Source organism: Pteropus vampyrus, unplaced genomic scaffold (genome assembly GCF_000151845.1).
Source record: "Pteropus vampyrus isolate Shadow unplaced genomic scaffold, Pvam_2.0 Scaffold50, whole genome shotgun sequence".
In the NCBI taxonomy this organism is placed as follows: Eukaryota; Metazoa; Chordata; class Mammalia; order Chiroptera; family Pteropodidae; genus Pteropus; species Pteropus vampyrus.
In genome coordinates, this window is record NW_011888831.1 from 6,245,538 (window position 1) to 6,264,101 (window position 18,564).

Consider the following 18,564-nt stretch of genomic DNA (forward strand, 5'->3'; position numbering starts at 1 on the left):
AAAATGTTAAATAGCCTTCCAGCCTATCCAAGCAGAGGGACCCCATCCCACCCCTGAAGTATTGTGAAAATATGGCCACAGCATAGCAGTCTGGTTTCCACTTTAAAAAAGTAACCCCTCCCACTTACTCAGTACTTGGCATAATTTCATCTGAGCCGTTCTCTTAGGGGGCTGGGAGGATATGCAAGTCTCCTCCACTTACAAAGAATTTATAGGTCTTTGGGGCCAGATTTTAATGACATTTTTAGATTAGATCAGAAGGTAAGACACAGCAGTTCTTTTTGGCATCTGAGGATTGGTTGAGATATAAATATTGTATATTCTCAGACACGCATGACGGATGTTAGGCAGTGTCCTCACGTGACCCGTTGAGAGGAAGGATACTATGTGTTCTGCCAATTTTAGTATTTATTCTGGAATCCCAGGCTACTGCAAGCTGTTGAGTTGGGTTTTTTAGTGTATGTGATTTTTCTTAGATGTTAAAGGATTTTCAGAAAAATCTTAGATGAGGATAAGAAGGGCAGTATAAACCCACAAATCACTCTCTGCCTCTTTCCTTTCTGTTCCATCCTGCCTTACTGGATTTGATTCATGGAGGGAGGGGCAAGCCCTGGGGAATGAGGAAACCACAGAATTTGAGTCAATAGATCTGGTTTCCATTCCTAGCTCACCCCTTTGCTGCAACTCTGAGAAGTTAATACACAATTCTGATCCTCACCTGACCCTATCTATAAAGTGAAAATCAGGAGACCTACCTCACCAAGTTATTGTAAATAAAAATGTATACGAATGTACATTATGTACTGTTAAAGGTTGTTCAGATATGATTCTCATCATTTCCTTCCTCCAGAAAACACATATATATGCGTGTGCTATTTATTTCTTCCTCCTTGACACATGTACATGCCATTTATTTGCTCCTCCTTCCTCCAACCACTGCCTCCTACCACCCACAGACACACCAACTCCATTAGAAACTGGAATAAGAAGTGGTCCTGGAATTGCATGTATCATGTTATCTCCTGGATTTTAAGAACTAGAATCCAGTACTGGGGTTATTACTTAGGCTGCTTTCAGCTGCAAATAATAAAATACCTCTATCAATCGGGATCTCAAGAAGAAACTGTGTACTTGGGTTAGGATTATTTGAGGAGGGTTTTATAAAGGGACTGTTTACAAAAGCGTGGGATTGAAGTGGAATCGAGGGACTTGTATCAGGAGAGCCCTTTGGTAATAGCTTCTTAGGCCCAAAGAGGGAGCATTTCTAGAACCTAGAAGGCAAGTTTTGGAGAGAAAGGTGCCTTCAGAGAAGAGCAATAACCTTCAATTAAGGAACACAGCCAGCCTGAAGTGACCCTGCAGAGAGGGAGCTAGGGAAATAAATGATCTGCCTTTACTCTCCTCCCTCCAGTCTCCTGCCGGGGTATCCTACTAGCCAAAGCCTGTGGAAGTCAGAAGACTAGGGGGCCTGTTGATGGTGTCCATAGATCAACTTTGAGGGCAGATAACAGGGTAGAAAAGCTGAAGAGTGGATCTGCAGGGTCAAACAAGATATCTGGCCTAACACCCAGCTATAGGTAGTTTAAAAAGTTGGACCATTTAACATCACTTGTAACAAGAAACACAGAAGTAGACTCTAATGGCTCAGTGATATAATCAGGGACTTTGATACTCTCTATCTTTCTGTTCTACCTTCCTGGGTAAATGGTTTGGTCCTTGAACTTGTCTCCTCATGATTGACAGATATCTGCCACATTTCTGGGCATCTACATGTAAATTCCACAGCATCTGGCTGAATGAATGGGCGTTTCAATTACAGTGGGAAGACCTTTCCCAGAAGCTCCCCAGTAGACTTCCCCTACAGGACTCATTGGCCAAAACTTGGTAATATGCCTAAAACTGGGTAATATGCCTAAAACTGATCACTGGCCAGAAAAATAGAATTTCCTGGGCTGGCTTAAACAAATTCACATTTACTCTTTGGTACTTGGGAAGTGCCACATTTCCCGAACCCTTGGGACAGTAACACCCCAACCAAATCAGGCCTCTTGTCATTGAGGAAAAAGAGTGGGAGTGTCTGCTGAGTGTACAGCCATTAAGGTCTGCAGTCTATGGTGTGTGTCAAAAAATGGCACTTGCAAGATAACCTGCCAAGCTAAATACCAAGTGATTGGGCCCAGCAGACTCTTGCCTAGCCCTGGAGTTCTGCTCCAAATTCATTAGCTTAGATGAACAAAGAAAGAGAAGACCAAGAACTCCTGTAACTATCCAAAGCTCTGTCAAGCTTTGCAGCTCAAGTAACCAAGAGAGGAAAGTTCTTAGAAAAATGCCACTCATTCTTTTTCTACTTTCTGTCGAGGTGCTTAGATCTCATGTTTCATATCTTCTCCCAGGAAGCATGTGGTGATTTTCCCAAAGAAATAGAGCCCTGATCCTAGCATTCTCTAGCTTCACGGTTGTCCAGATGATTGGTTGGCACTCAGTGCTTAACTTGAGGTAGCAGCCCTCTGTTTGAGGCTGTTAACTTGGTACTTTGACCTCTTGGTAGAAAAGAAGTTTAGCAAAGTGGCACCAGGTGCTGTAGGAATTTATGAATTGATTACAGTCTCTTAATCAGAATATGAGGATATGGGCCAAATAGTAATAGCCCCCTTGAAATACAAGGGGCTTTTTGCATCCTTCAGTATGTCTTTGAGAGCCTGGAGAAGACTGATATTTTATATTCTCCCTCAGACTTAAAAGGGTATGGCATCACAAAGCCACTGATATTGTTCATATCTAATTTTATTTTTTATGTTTTTATAGCTGGGGAATGGGAGTGATGCAGGAGGGAGAGACGTGTGTGTGTGTGTGTGTGTGTGTGTGTGTGTGTGTGTGTGTGTGTCTCTCTCTCTCTCTCTCTCTCTCTCTCTCTCTCTGTCTCTCTTTGTTATTCTGCACTCTGATCATGCAGGTATCTGGCAGATTTGTGTTCCATTAGACAAGTTCAGATTTCAGGCTTTTGCAAGCTGGCCATGTGTCTGCGATATTAGGTTTCAGTGTATAAGGCAAGGAAGAAAACTGGGTGGTAGCCAGGAAGAGTTTGTGCCACATGTCCTCATAGATGTCAATTTTGATTCTTTGAACACCCCTGTCACTAGGGCCAGAGGCTTTGCTGGTGGAGACATTGAAGTCTAGTTAGCTGGTGCACAATGGTCAACCAGCAGGAGGGAAACCAAGAATGAGAAGACATGGCTCCTGGTCAGGTGACAGCCAATCCCAATTGAAGTTTAAAGGATTTTCTTAATAGCTTTTTAGAGAAATAATCTTAAAGCACAGCACACAGAAAATGCTCAATTGAAGTTTTTTCCCTTCCTTCTCCTCCTTTCTACAGGCTGCCTAATGCCCCAAGACATAACCATAAACAGTCTGATCTTACTATAACTGATAATCCATTTTTAGCAGTGTTTTCTTCTATATAACTTTATCAGAGTTAGTGCTCTATCAAACATATAATAAACAAGAAAGCAAGAAAGTGGAGGAAAGAGAATGGGATATCATGTGTATCCTGTCATTTAATTTCCTGTTCATTTACTAAGTAAAAGGCCAAATTCTTACCCAGAATGGCCCAGTCATCTCATGTATGTCAGTGTGTTTATGTGAATCCAAATTCAGGTCAGAGGCCATTCAAGGGGGAAAAGAAACTGAGAGTTGATTGCATCATCCAGGCCACAAACCAACTCTGAGGTTCTTTTGGCAACTTGTTTACTTGCTGCCTACCTGGAATAGGTTGCAGGAGTTGTCAGCTGAATTTAAACATTAACAGTTTAAAATAATAAATATCTAATGTCTTAATGTCTGTCCCTACAAGTAATGGAGCATTATAATAAACCGACTTGGAGAAAGGCTCCACTGGAATACAGTTTGGTGTTACCGAGTAAAATTTATGATTCATACATGCCCTGTGACCCACCTTTTTGGCTTCTATATATAACACATTCGAGAATCCAAAGTGTGCACCAGGCAGAAGAATGTCCATGGCAGTGTCGTTTGTAATAGCCAAAACTGTTCATCAACAAGATGGATAAAAAAATTGTGGCATATTCATTACACTTTGTGAAATTACAGCTGTACACATGTTAGTCAAAAAAGCAATTGTAGAAGAATACAAACAGTATGACTTTATTTGTATAAAATTCAAAACATGCAAAACTGAGCAATCTATCGTTAAGAACAAAACATGCGATAACTCTATAAAGAAAAGAAAGGGAATGATAAGCACAAAATTCAGGACAGAGGTTAATAACCCCTGAGGAAGGAGAAGGAGGGAGGGAACCTGGAAGAGCCACGTGGAGTAGCAGTGCTTCAAAAGCCATGGTAATGAATATCTTGACAGTAGCAGAGAGCTGCCTACCACTCTCACTGCAGGTCCTATTATAAAAATGAAAAAGGAGGCAGAAGCAGACCGATCTTCAGATTGAGATATTTCTTTCTCCTTTACAAGTAAGTGTCATGTTAATTCCAGAGCCCTGACCCAATATTTTCTGATGATTATCTCCTCCAGGAAGAGAAGGAAATCCCTGCTGGGCAAAGCAACTATGATGTCAGCCACTTCCTCTGAAACACGCACTGTTTGTGCCTGTTTAACTTTGGTTTCTTATTCTCTCTTGATTGGTTAGTGATTTACAGGCAGTTTTAAAAATCATACTCCAGTGGGTTCTTCGGATCATGAAAACATCCCATTTGCCTTTTGCTTGATAATATGTTCTTTTATATTAGTAGAAGGATGAGAACAGCTATTCCCCAAAATGTCTTCCCAGTCATTTGCATGACAGGAATTGTCCTGCCATGGAGGCCAAGAGGAGTTGGTACACGTTTGAACATCTTTAAGATAGGTGAAGGATAAAAACTGGAGAACACACAAATTTTTTTTTAATTAAAAAATAAAAAAATTGGAGAACACAGTCACATTTAGGTCAGGAAACAAGGGTGTCTAGATATAAAAGAAAGAATTTTAAAGGGAAGTTCTTCAGCATTGATTGATCACGGTGTATAGTTTAGACCTCACCAAGCAGTCAGCTTGCTTCTCCTGACAGCCACTCACGGGTTTGGGATGTGTGATATGTTGTCTCCTCCTAGGGGTGGCTGGAGTTCATGCAGCTTGGAAAGAGTGAAAACCCTACCTTACTCCCAGCTAATTGATTATAGCTTGTCTTCACAAACAGATTGACCTGCTCCTTACCCAGAAAAGCATCCTCTGGCTGTGCAGGCCTGAGTCAGAGAGAGCCCCACCCAAGCAGTAGACAGGCAGGGGGAACTGAGAGCAGGTGCAGAGTTGAGAACAAACAGGGGTTCACATTAGTGCAGGCATATGACTCAGCAGAGATTTACAGGCCTTGGAGGCGGGCGTGGCCCTGAGCCCAGGGTAAGTTGTTTTGGGCTATTTCCTATTCTACCCTGTGGTTAGGTTGCTCTTCATCAGCTTGTAAGTCATGGAAACCATACCCCATAAGCCATTTAGTGACCTGTTTCTTTGGGCAGGTGATCCCAACCAGCCACAGGGCCATCTTTCTCTTTTTGGCTGGGGCTTTGGGAACTGTGCTTCCTAGTTCAGGACTGTGGTTTGAAATGAAATCTCATTCCCACATCATACTTTTCCCTCCATAAAAAAAAAAACAACAAAGGATTAATGTGTGTCTGGGGCTTCCTTTGGCCCACCTGCTCTTCCAGGTGTCACCTTAGCTTGATGATTTTTATCCAAAGATCCTTATGAAAGGAGCTTGTACTTTATGCTCATCCTCTTCCATCCTCTTACCAACTTTTTTCTCCAGATTTACTAGCCTCATCTTTGCTTTCTAATTCAAGAAAGCTTACCACCGTCCTCACACTTCCACATTGGGATGAAGAGCTGATTAATTCTATATCAGCTCTTCATCCCAATTATGAGGATTTGTAATGAGCTCCAAGAGACAATTTATTTCTCTTCATATTGCTTGAATGCTGTTTTGTTTTAGTTTTTTTTTTCTTCTGGTTATTAAGTTAAACATGTTCATTTTAAAAATTCAAACATCATAGAAATGCAGAGTATAGAGAGGAAAACCCTTCACAAAAGTATTCCTGCCTTCCTTAAAAATACTTACCAGTTTGGTGACATTCCTCCAGATATTTTTCTATACTTATTCTAGCATGGGAACTGACCATTCCAAACATGTTTAATGTGCTTTTTTACTTAATAATATGCCTCAGACATCATTCCACTAAAGTACCTGATTTTTTAACAGCCTCTAGCATGTAGGCGTATGGACAGTAATTTAAATAAATTTTTTGGTGTCTTTTTTTTTTAGGATGACAGTGTTATAGTGAATATCTTTCTGTGTATATCTTTGTGCATTTATAGTAGTATTTCTCCAAGAAAAATTCTTAAGAATTGCTGGTTAAAAGGGCTAAATTATGAGAGCTATTTTCAGAGTTCACTCTTAAAAATGCTACAAATCACATCTCTACCAACTATATGTGGGAGGGCTTGTTTGGCCATACCATGATACAGTGGGTATTAGCAACAGTGGGTATTTTAGTTCTCGTTAGTCTGACAGGTAAAAAATCAGATCTCATATTTATTCATTTTTGTTGTTTTGCTTTGTTTTCATTTTTTGCTTTTAGTTAAATTGAGCATGTTTTCAAATGGTTATTGTCTACTTCCACTGAGCATTACAAAGCATTTTTCAGGTTAAGATTTAAGTTTACCTGGGATCAGTTTCATGAGAAGGTGTTGATTGTTTTCACACATCAGAGTAAGAGATTTCTTGTGTCTGTTCTCCACAGCAAACAGCGGCATAACAAGCTCTGGAGATCTCATTCAGATAGCGACCTCTCAGATCACCATGAACCCATCTGCAAACCAGGGCTGGAGCTCAGCAAGAAGGAAGTCACCACCTCAGCAGACCAGATTGCCGAGGTGAAGGCCATGGAGAATCACCCACCCACACCTCCTGTCTTCGTGGAACATGTTGTCCCACAAGATGAAAATCAGAAAGGGCTGTGTACCAAAGAAAGAATGATCTGCTTGGAGTTTACTTCTAGAGAATTTCGTGCCGGACAAATTGAAGATGAATTAAACCTAAATGATATCAATGGATGCACATCAGGGTGTTGTCTCAATGAATCAAAATTTCCTCTTGACAACTGCCATGCATCTAAAGCCTTAATCCAACCTGGGCAGGCCCCAGAAGTGGCCAATAAGTTCCCAGACTTAACAGTCGAAGATTTGGAGACAGATGCACTGAAAGCAGACATGAACGTCCATTTACTGCCTATGGAAGAGTTGACATCTCGCCTAAAAGACCTCCCCATGTCCCCTGACCCTGAATCACCGAGCCCCCAACCCAGTTGCCAGACTGAAGTCTCAGATTTCAGTACAGATCGCATTGATTTTTTTAGCGCCCTAGAGAAATTTGTAGAGCTTTCTCAAGAAACCCGGTCACGATCTTTTTCCCACTCAAGGATGGAGGAACTGGGAGGAGGAAGGAATGAGAGCTATCGATTGTCAGTGATAGAAGTAGCCCCTTCTGAAGTGACAGCTGATGATCAGAGAAGCAGCTCTTTGAGTAATACTACTCATGCGTCTGAAGAATCTTCAATGGATGAGGAACAGTCAAAGGTAAAATCTATCATTATAGTTCTCCACCTAATGAAGTTCTCTTCGAAGACAGAATGTTTGGGATTCTGCTATGTTCATGTAATTTTCAATGTTGCTAAAGATTTAGAAAGGCAACATGAGAGAGTCTGACTGAGACTTTCCTTGAAAACTTAGAGGTTAATTTTTTTTTAATCAGTTGGCTTTAGAGGTATTTATCTTTCCAGGTTTTTGGTGTCATTGGAAGCACTTCTGAAAGGACAAGGGAAAAAAGGGATTAGCCAAAAAAAATGCCCTGGCTGAAAAAGGAGAGGTCCCCTACTTGGAACTCTGCAGTTCAGATCAAATCTCACCAGTAATGAAATGCCAGGGACTCATATGCTGCCTCAGTGAGACTTGTGTCTCTCTGAGAAGATGGATTTGTTTGGAAAATTCTTTTTGTCTCAGAAAATTCAGACTAGACATGTAAATAGTTGTTGGAGTAGCACCTGATTCCCGTGCCAAGTTCTTGCTCTTAATAAAGTTCTGAATTGTTCCTCATCTCAGACCTTGTAGTATTCAAGAATTGAGGGCTGGTTTAGGGGAATGATTTGAGAGTGGACAAAATCCCAAGATTCTTCTCAGTGGCATATGGAACTCTTTTTAGTCATCTCAGACCAAGGAAAGAATTATTGTATATCATAATTTCTAAGACTCACACTCATTCCCATTTTGACATTTCCGAAATCGGGATGCATTTTAATCAATATAATTGTCAGTATAATACAGTAGTTGGGAAGTCAGTGGTGACAGATTTACTCTAACACACCAGACCTCACTTACTGAATTCGGTGGAGCTGAGCAGATTCTTAATGTCTCAGGATGTCTCTCCGCTTATATTTACCATCTTGTTCATTACTCATCCTTCCTCTCTCTTCTCAACTACCCCAGGGTAGTCATTGCCTCTGCTTCTGTCTTCTCCTCTCCCAAAGGCTATGCCTCTGTTTCATTTCTGCTGGGAAATATGAATGCTTGAGCTCTCCTTTAGACCATTTGGTGTAGCAGCTCTGACAGAAATAGCTTTTTTGCAAAATCCCTGGTCATATGAGCACTCCCTCCACAGCCTGTGCACACACTGGACCCGCTGTGGCTTCTCTCCCAGTCTTGGCAAGTTTGCCTCTGCCTGATGTCCCAGCAGATTTCTCCCAAAGGCATAACTGACCTTGTTGGTTTATTGTACTAGCTCTGACTCTCTTTTGAAGGGGAAAGACCAGAAAAATTCCTGGGGAAACATTGTACTTTGAAGGCTCATAAAAATGTTAACAAAGTAGATTGATGGTCGTAATGATGTCATTTTAAGAAGTGTCCAAGGGCCGTTGTCAGATTTTGAAATTCTTTTTTTTTTTTACAATAGGACTTGATTTTGCATTGGCCAGTTTCCTTTGGCCTTGTCCTACGTCCACCTGGGAATTTATAACTGGTAGAACAGTAAAATGTCAGAGTCACAGTTTCTAAGTTCACTCAGGCACATGGCTGCATAAGCCAAATAAACCTTTCCCAGAAGGAACCCTGTGAAACTTGGGAATTGTGTGATCGGATACAGAGTGGCCTTACATGCTGGGGTGCTGCTGCTAGGCGAGGAAGTGGGAGGACATGGATGAAGGTTGGCAAGACAGGGAGAGAAGAGAGCAGAGATTCTCCAAATCAGACATCAGATGATAGCCTCATCCATCTTTCCCTGTCTAACACTGGGCATACTGAAGGTGGCCACTGAGCCCTTGAATGGAACTCTTCTCTCAGACTAGGTTAGAATTTAACTAAAAGTTGATAGGCCAAAGAGGAAAGATTTCATTTACCCAAGTATGGCCTAAATTCTGAAGGCTCATGGTCTTAGAAAAATTAGGAACCTCCAAGGCTATTTGCTGTTTATTTTTGGAGCAAGATATTAGATTGGAATCCTGTTGGAGTAAACAGAACAGAAAGTTCAGTAGACAGTGATACAACCTGTAGCCAATTTTGTATCTCTGTGTTTGATTAATCTGTTTTTTTCTTGTGTGACAAAGCAGATGGTCAGAGTACAGTCCTAGGCAGAGGACAGCACTCCATGATTTGTGTCCTCATAGCCAGAAGGTTCTCCCGGATCAGAGGATTAGTAAGCAAAAAATCTGGCATTTTCAATTAGACTATAATTCACCAAAACCATCTCATTATTTTCTCTTCTTAGGCAATCTCAGAACTGGTCAGCCCAGACATCTTCATGCAGTCTCACTCAGAAAATGCAATTTCAGTCAAAGAAATCGTCACTGAGATTGAATCTATCAGTCAAGGAGTTGGACAGATTCAATTGAAAGACATTCTGTCCAACCCATGCCATACACCAAAGAAGAACACCATCCATGAGATGACCCTTGAGAGGGCCCAGGCCCCAGGGAACAGACTTGGAGATACGGAGCAGAATGAAGGTTCCTGCACAGCCCAGCCTGAACTAGCCAAAGACTTGGGGAAGTGGGATCCAGAAGGCTGCCTAACCACACACTTATTCACAATGGACTTGGAAGAAGAGGAACCAGCTGAGGGAGAGCAAGAGCTCTGGGGCCCAGGGATGCACCCAGGTGCCAAGTGGTGCCCTGGGTCCGTGAGGCGAGCCACGTTGGAGTTTGAGGAGCGCCTGCGGCAGGAGCAAGAGCACCATGGTGCTACCCCTACTTGTACCTCATTGTCCACTCGCAAGAATTCCAAGAAAGATTCCTCTGTGACAGAACCAGCACCAAAAGGGAAGAGTGATGAAGCCACCCTAGAACATTCATTTGTCGCCAAGGAAGCAGAGATGAACAAGAGCAAAGGGAAATGCAGTGGGTCTGAGGCTGGCTCACTACCCCATTGCGAGCAAGATGCCATTGTTCCAGCACCCGAACTGCTGGAGTTTCACCCCTTGCCAGCTTCTCAGCAGTGCCCAGGGTCAGATACCAGAACAAAGCAGGAAGGAGTCCTGAAAGTGCAGAGGACTATGGTTTCATGCCAGAGAGCTGAGACACAGGCATTTCCTCTTCCACTTCCCAAGAAGATAGAAATCATTGAGTATACCCACACAGTTACAACACCTGATCACACTGGGCAAGGGGGTGGAATAGCCACCAGTGAAAAGAGTGGGGAACAAGGCCTGAGGAAAGTGAAAGTGGAGAAGTCCATCACTGTCCTCTGTGCACTGGATGAAAATCTAAACAGGACACTGGGCCCCGACCAGGTTTCTCTGCACCCCAAAGTGCTACCTCTGCCTCATTCTTCATCTGAGCACGACAGGCCCACTGATCCAGCCTCCACCATGAGCAGCCCTGCAGGCTGGGGCAATAGCTCATCAACAGCCCAGGACACAGCAGCACCTTTTGTCAGTCACACAATTCACGTACCGTCTGCCAGCTTGGATTACCTGAATCCCCAGACTGTGGTTCACCTAGAAGGCTTCACGGAGCAAAGCAGCACCACAGACAGCGAGCCCTCTGCGGAGCAGGGGAGCTGGGAAGAAAATCAGGAGGGCCCCCTCTCCAGTGGCAATGAAGTGCCATATAAGGGCTCCCCATTAAGTAGTGAAGACCTAAGTTTAATTAGCAAACTAGGTGACAACATTGGGAAATTAGAAAAAGCACTGGACCCATCACCTGTAGCCTGTAGACTCCCACATAGCTCTAGTAGTGACAATATAAAGGGTCTCAGCCACAGCCCCAGTGTGGTGAAGGAGCGCTCTAAGGAAATTGAGTCTCGAGCAATTTGCCAGTTAGGGCTCACCAAACCATCCCAAATGAGGCGTTCAGCTTCCCTCACCAAGTTAGGTTACTTGGACCTCTGTAAAGACTGTTTACTGCAGACGGAGCCTGTCTGCTCTGAGTCCCCTCATCTCAAACTGCTTCAGCCCTTCATCAAAACAGACTCAGGCATGCAAACCATGGAGGCCCAGGGGCCCCCAGGAAACCCAGATGCCCCCCAGAACCCAGAACCCACCAAGTATTTTATAGAGCAACTTAAAACAACAGAGTGTATCGTGCAGAGCAAGCCAGTGGAGAGGCCCCTTGTACAGTATGCCAAAGAATTTGGTTACAGTCAGCAGTGTTTGCTCCCCAAGGCAGGACCTGAATTGACTAGTTCTGAAGGCCTTCCTTTGCTACAGACCCAGGGGCCACAGTGTGCAGGCCCAGCTCCAGGGCTGGCTTTGGCTCCCCGTCAGCAGCACAGCAGAACTCACCCTCTTAGGAGACTGAAAAAAGCAAATGATAAAAAACGGACAACCAACCCCTTCTATAATACCATGTGATTCTGAGCCTACACATGTGACTTTCTAAAAGAAATGTTTGTAAAAGGGGCAGGTGTAATACGTAAGGAACATGCACTTTATTGGTTAATTTTATAATATTTTGGTCATTTTACTGTTCCTGGCGCATGCAGGGTTTGGGGTTTTATTTCTCTGTGTGTGTAAAAGAGAGATTTGGATGGCAAGACCATTTTATCATTTTTTATTTTTAGAAAATTCAAACCTCAAAAACTCATTTTTAAAGAACACCTTTATGAAAGGCAAATTGCTGTTTTTCAATCAACTGCCACCTGCTCCTCATTTTGCCCTCTGAGAAAAGGCATACTTGCTTGATTAAGAAAGGAAGCAGATGGGGACAGTGGAGACGAAGCCGGAAATTGGAAATGCTCCCCCGGGCCTGTGTGTCTGACGGTTTGCTCTCCAGACCTGATGCATCAGATGGGCTGAAGGGCAGCCTGACATCAGCGTGCTCTCAGCTGTGACCCCCAGCCCCAGCCCATTGGAGTTCCTGAAGTGGGAAGGTTCTGCTTTGCTTTCAAAGAGGGTCTTCCAGAAGTAATTTCTCCTATTCTGGAGCGGATCATTACAGAAAAGCATGGTAATGGCTGGCTTTGTAAACTTACCAAGCAAATAGTTCTTTTTATTAAATTGAAAATGAACCCCAAATGAAATTCGAGAAGTCCTCTGTAGAGTAAGCATAAGAAGGAGGAGGTGAAGTAGAGGGAAAAGAGGCTGCTGTCCACTATCTTCAGGGTCCCTGGGCTCCACACAGGTGGTCATCCAGCCCCTCCTTGCCAGGAAATGTGCTCTGCAGCATCCTTCCAACTCATACATAGGGACAGGTTTGAAAAACAGCAATTGAAAGTCAATGTGTTCTTGTAAAATGAATACATATGTAGGGTTTTAACCCTTTCATTACTTGAATAATTCTGTGGGCCTTCTAAGTTTAATGGCCATATTTTTTTCAATTTATTTTCTTCCCTCATGCTGTTTCTCCCAGTGCTGCCTTTTTTTTTTTAATTTCATAGATGATATTTGAAATGTTACATTACATACGTATAACCTCCATTGAATGCAAAGTTTTCTTTTTGATATTATCACTGTTAACACTTGATGTAAGTTTTTTTCCCTTTATTTTTCCTGGAAGATTTGTCATTTCTCTAGTTTATACACAGTATTTATGTAGATAACGTCACTTTCTTACAATGTTTTGTTGTTGATGTTGTAGGGTCTTTTTGATTAATTCTTTTTAAGAAAAAGTAAAGCTGCAACTGGAAAATACACCACAGAAATAAAACTGATAGGTGTTGGTAGGAATCTGCAGAGTATATTGACAGTGTTTTTAATTGTTTAAATGGAGACTTCTATTTGCCAGCTCCTGCCAAATTATGCGTTAGTAACTTCCTCCTCAGAGAAACCCCTAAAGGTTCCCATTAGATCACAGTTTGACTGAAGGCTGATTCCTCTTTGAGACTGAAATCTCAGAATGTTGTTTGCCAGTAGCTGAAGCGCAGCCAGGGAGGAAGTGCATGTGAGTGTTGCTGCCCAGGATGGACGTTCCTAATGAGTTAGGCTGAAGGGATGGGGGAAAGCCTCAGCCAAGGGCAGGCACCTTAATGACTCCATTGGGATGCTGTTGCTTTGCTGCTGTTGTGGAGATCCTCAACATAGGAGCACCTGCCATGAGTTTAATTCAGCTTCTTACAGAAAATGTATTTAGGCTGGAATGAAACACCCTTTGCAGCTCATCAAAACTGAAGAGGTTTGCAGATTTGCTCCCTGTTTGCTTTGGTTGATGTCCACATTGCTGAAAGACTGACCAAGTACAGACTTGAGGTTTAGGTTTTTGGTTTATCACAGCACTGAGAGGAAAAGACAAATGTACAGACTGTCAAAGTGATGTCAGAGGCCAGTATCTGGTGGGAGCAGGTAGTAGGATGACCCAAAGGAGAGGGAAAAGGTGGACTGATCCCACCCGTAATTGCTTGAGGAGTATGAATCCAGTTGCCTTGTGGAAGCTGTGGTTGAGTCTGAAATCACTGCTAGGAGGCAGATTGGACAGAAACCTCCTACTATAAGTGTCTTTATGGTATAATAATTATACGTATCTGTCCCTAATAGATCCCCTAAATGTTTAAATGTATCATCCACACAGCTTTGTGATTCTGGTATATTTAATGTGTTGTAAAGTGTTTTGTTGGGTGGCATATACCAGTATGAGGAGGCTTGCAAGACGGGGTTATGAATTTCCAGGTTCATCGATCTAAACTGCTCTGTCTTGAAGAAATTCCACCACCACTATGATGGGGGAAGGACAGGAAATTGTGGTAGGGGTAGGGAGAAAAGGATTTGCATGGAGATTAAGTACAAGCAGGATAGTTAAGATTGTACTGTTCTCACCCTGCCACTGTGTTTAATGTTTACTCTCAGTGCATTAAATAACAACAAAGATGGGGAGAAACCCTCTAATGCTGTGAAGAAAAACAAAGAGAGTAGAGAAAATTTTCTTGCTCTGCCTTTTTTTAAAATTATTATTTTAATCATTTAATTTACCTGCCTAAAGAAACAGCCTCTACACTGGGTCTGTAATTCAGCCATGTCATGGGATTTTGCCAGCCCGCTCCAACTCCCACAACCAAGTGTTCTTGTGTTATTTACATAGCTGAGCGATGTCCAGGGGAAGAACACGTTGAGCTATCAAGGACTTTTCAGACTTCTCTTCAAACTTTTTTATAATCTCAGTTGGCCTGTTTCCCTTTTCTGTTCATGGAAAACTCAGCCCTAGGTCTGGTAGAGAGATGCATAGCAAAAGTCTTGACCTCTTCCTCGGTGCCTCTATTTTGAAACCACCACAGTCTGACTAACTCTCAGTTACTCTGGAGGAGAGATGGGGGTGGTGGGGGGGAATTAGGGAGAGAGAGAAAGAGTGAGAGTGTGTGAGTGTGTGTGTGTGTGTGTGAGTGTGTGTGTGTGTGTGTGTGTGTGTGTGTGTGTAAAAAGTAACATTCTGGTACATGAGGTTAAAGCCCCAGAGAGTACACAGACTTTGAGCTGTAATCTGGCTGGTTACCTGGTCAGTAGGAAGGAGAGAAACCCCAACCCTTGATTTTAGAAACACTTAGGAGTAGTGTATACTATAGTAGACATGTAGTACTATAGTGTTGTAATATTCATCACTCCTCATTTTGATTGCCTTTCAGATTCTGAATGGGATCATTCTAGCATCTCAGCCTCTTTCGGCTGTTTATCTAGCATTATCCTGGTTCTGTACCTTTATCCCGGCTGTATTTCCTGTTTCTCATTTTGGGAATTACCAAGAGCTTCAAGGACAGCCTGAGGATGACAGCCTAGGCTCTGAGGTTTCCTCCTGCTAAAGGGCCCAGACAGATGCTGTTGGGTAGACCTGAAGCTTTTGAGACATGGCAGCTCACAGAAGTCTTCACCTATTCCATCTGAGGATTTTAGTTCTGAAGTGATCTAGGCATGTTTGGTAAAGAAAGATGTTTTTGTGGGAGTTTTGTTTGTGTTTTAAGAGCATTATGCAAAAGGAGTCACTTTTAAGGGCATTTTTAAATTTTTAAATAAAGCCATTATTTGGCTTTTTTGGACAACTGTTTGTGGATACCTTGTTTACATTGTGTGGGTATTAAAATGTGTATCATCTTGACAGCAGCTCAATCTCCTCTAGGCAGCCAGACCTGGCTGTCCTAGGAGTCCTCACACAGAGCCAGCCTGTAATGGTCAGCCCTCATGGGAAAGTGGGGGAAACCTGGAGCTGACTTCATCTGTGTCCTGTACTCCCATCCAACACCCTGTATGGAAATAGTCATTTCCTCAGTGATTGTGTGTCTTATAGTGATGGTTGTAATGGTGAATGGCTAGTGTTGTTTTTGTTTAATTTCGTTTTGCTTTTTGATGGTAGATGAGATGACATTTTAGCTCCTTCAGCACCAATCCAACTTAATAGGATCTTGGACTTCGTTTTCCCTTCCAAACTAAAAAAAAACAAGGCATGTTTTAGGCATAAATGTATTTGCTGCCTCACCTCATCCAACCCCTGTATTAGGAAAAAGCCTGCTACCAAAGCAGGAAGCTGCACACTCCTAACCTTCTCCCAGGGATTGGGGTCCCTTGATGCCATGGAGAGCTATTGCAAGGTGCTTCTGTACTTTTTTAGCTTGGAAGTGGAGGGTGACTAGGCCTGGCTCCTGCTATGAAAAGAGAACCAGCCTCATTTTCTCAGTGCCCAGAGATCTAGGACAGGATTTCTAAACTGGAATCACCCCTCATGGGCTTGAAGATGCCACAAGGGGTATATGACTAGCGCTGCCATCTGTGTGTCCTCATCGTGACACTGGTGCAGCAACCTATATACACATGCAGAGCTAATACCCAGGGCTTAACTTGAGCTGATGTCCCAATCTGAAAACTGGGTAACTGGCCCTGAAATGTTTCCTAATCAGTAAGCCCACAGGGAATTGTTTGGTTTTTATATTTTATTGGATTTTGGTTTGCTTGGTATAGGTTAAGGTGCCTTTTTTTTTTTTTTTAACATTATTTTGTAGGATTTGTTATAAATGTGGAAAACAAGTCCAAAAGACTGTCCCATTGACTGTTACCTTTGCCCCTGGCCACCCCAAACTTTTATGCTTACATTTTATTAAATAAAGCAGGTGCTCCCTGGAATCTCTGGGACCTTTTAGAGGCATTTGAAGCAGAATATAAAGAGTGGTCTCATCTCCTTCCTTAATCTTCCTGGTGGTTGGGATGTTCCACTTGTATCATAGGTTTTTTTATTACTGATGTGCTCCGCTGTTTTTAAATGTGAACTTGTGCGCAAATGTGCAGATTCAATGTTCTTGTTACAGACTGAATAAATTTTTATTTTGAAGATGAAACGTGTACTTGATCAGGTGCAAAAAAGGGGGTGGGTGCTGGAGAAGGTAGAGGGATTAGAAGAGAACACTGATGATAAAGCAATTCTCATCGATTTCCGTCAAGCACACCCTTAAGAGATAGCTGAGTTCTGGGGGAAAAAAAGTGTAACTTTTTATCTCCTACAAAATAAAGATGGGAAATAGGCTCACTAAAGATTATATCAGATGATGTGGCTCCAATCAAGTGACCAAGCTGGGAACTTGCTTGGTTAAAGAGGCACTTGCCAAAGCCACCACCTGAATGTTAGGAGAATAAATAAGCATAGGGGCCAAAATTCCTCTGCCATCTGCAGTGCAGAGTGCTCTGGGACAGCTGCAGTGACCTGTCCCAGCAGGTACTGGATTTCTTAGGTGAGTGACCTCTCTGGACATTGGTAAGAGACATCACAAGTTCAGCACGAGACACAGCTCACTCAAAGATTTCTAGAAATGGTGCACAACTTTCCAAAAAAGTAAAAGCTTTAACTCTCCTACCATTAGAAGAGAAGCATTTGATGTCAGTGTTGGAGGAAGGGAAATAGGGCTAAAGGGCAGTTCTCTGAAACAGTCTGAGAGTAAAAGGAAAGGTTCCCCCACTTCTCCCATCCCTCCACAGACTCATCAGGAGATATTTAGTGGTACCATTCACCACATACAAGGCAGCACTATTATATAGGAAAAGCTCATTTTCCAGTTGCCAAATTTCTGACAAAATAATTGGTTGCCAGAGAAAACACTGCCTCGAACTAAAGTTGTTAGCCTGCTTCATTCTGAATCATCCATATCAAATGAGAGAGGCACACTGCTGGTCTCTGGCTGCACGATGGTCTCAGAGTGCATGATGGTGAAGGGAAGATCATTTCACAAAATATTCTGGGGGTGCCCAGAGTCCCTGACCAATCTAAAGTTTAGTCTTGGCTTTCTAGCCAAAGAAAATGGACCAAATCATGTCTAAGTTGCCAGGTCACCTCTTCCAAAAATTGGCTTTATGAAAGATGAAATCCATGCCTGTCTACCGCTTATTGCAGTTCAGAGCCCAACTAAAAGTTCAAATGGATATCAGGAAGGGAAAGCACCAAGCCCAGATGACTTCTTCCTCTGATTGGTTCTTTGGGCCTAGGCTCTGCACACCCACAGTTCTGCCAGACCTTAGCAGCCAGAAGAAGGCTAGAGAGCTGGGCTGAGCCATGCCAAGTCCAAGCAATACCTTTGAATCCTAGCTCCTGTACCTGGAGAGTACCCGCCCTTTTCCCAGATGATAGAACTGAAGGCAAGATGGATTGAAAGATACCTGCTTCCCAGTCTCAGACTCTTCCCTTTAGAATGGTGTGCCTAGCTCTCTTTAAAGAGGAGGGGAAGGGAAAGAAAAGATGCTGTTTCAGGGTAGGAGGCAGCATGTCAAATTCCTTCTCTGCCAACAAGTGGCGCAGAGTTGGAAAGAACCTGACCCAGCCCTCTTCTTTTGACAGCTCAGAGAGCTGCATAAACAGGGTGATTGAGCCAGGGCTGGAACCCCTGTTTTCTCATTAGCCCAGGCTTCCTTTCCTCTATGCCGCAAAGTGAAAGAAACTCTCAGTATCAGCACTTGTGGGATAAAATGTCACTGTCCTTCAAGAAGAGGCAGAAATGCATGGTGCTGAAAAACAGACCCAGACACCAGACCAGTTGGGTAAGAATTTCAGCTGTACCAACTACCAGTTGAGTGATGGGTGAACTACTCAACCTCTTGTGCTTCAGTTGACTCATCTGTAAAA

General features: G+C 42.9%; 1 protein-coding gene across 5 annotated transcripts in view; it reads left to right on the forward strand.

Moving 5' to 3' along the window:
- Nucleotides 1-16,792, forward strand: part of SSH2 (slingshot protein phosphatase 2) — a 101,085-nt gene extending 84,293 nt beyond the window's left edge. For all 5 annotated transcript variants that reach the window (XM_011359912.2, XM_011359916.2, XM_011359914.2 and 2 more), the window contains 2 exons: nucleotides 6,802-7,636; nucleotides 9,816-16,792. In XM_011359912.2, coding sequence (XP_011358214.1) covers nucleotides 6,802-7,636; nucleotides 9,816-11,897 — 2,917 coding nt within the window. In that variant the 3' untranslated portion in view covers nucleotides 11,898-16,792. The remainder of the gene's footprint in view (nucleotides 1-6,801; nucleotides 7,637-9,815) is intronic.
- The last annotated feature ends 1,772 nt before the right edge of the window (nucleotides 16,793-18,564 follow it).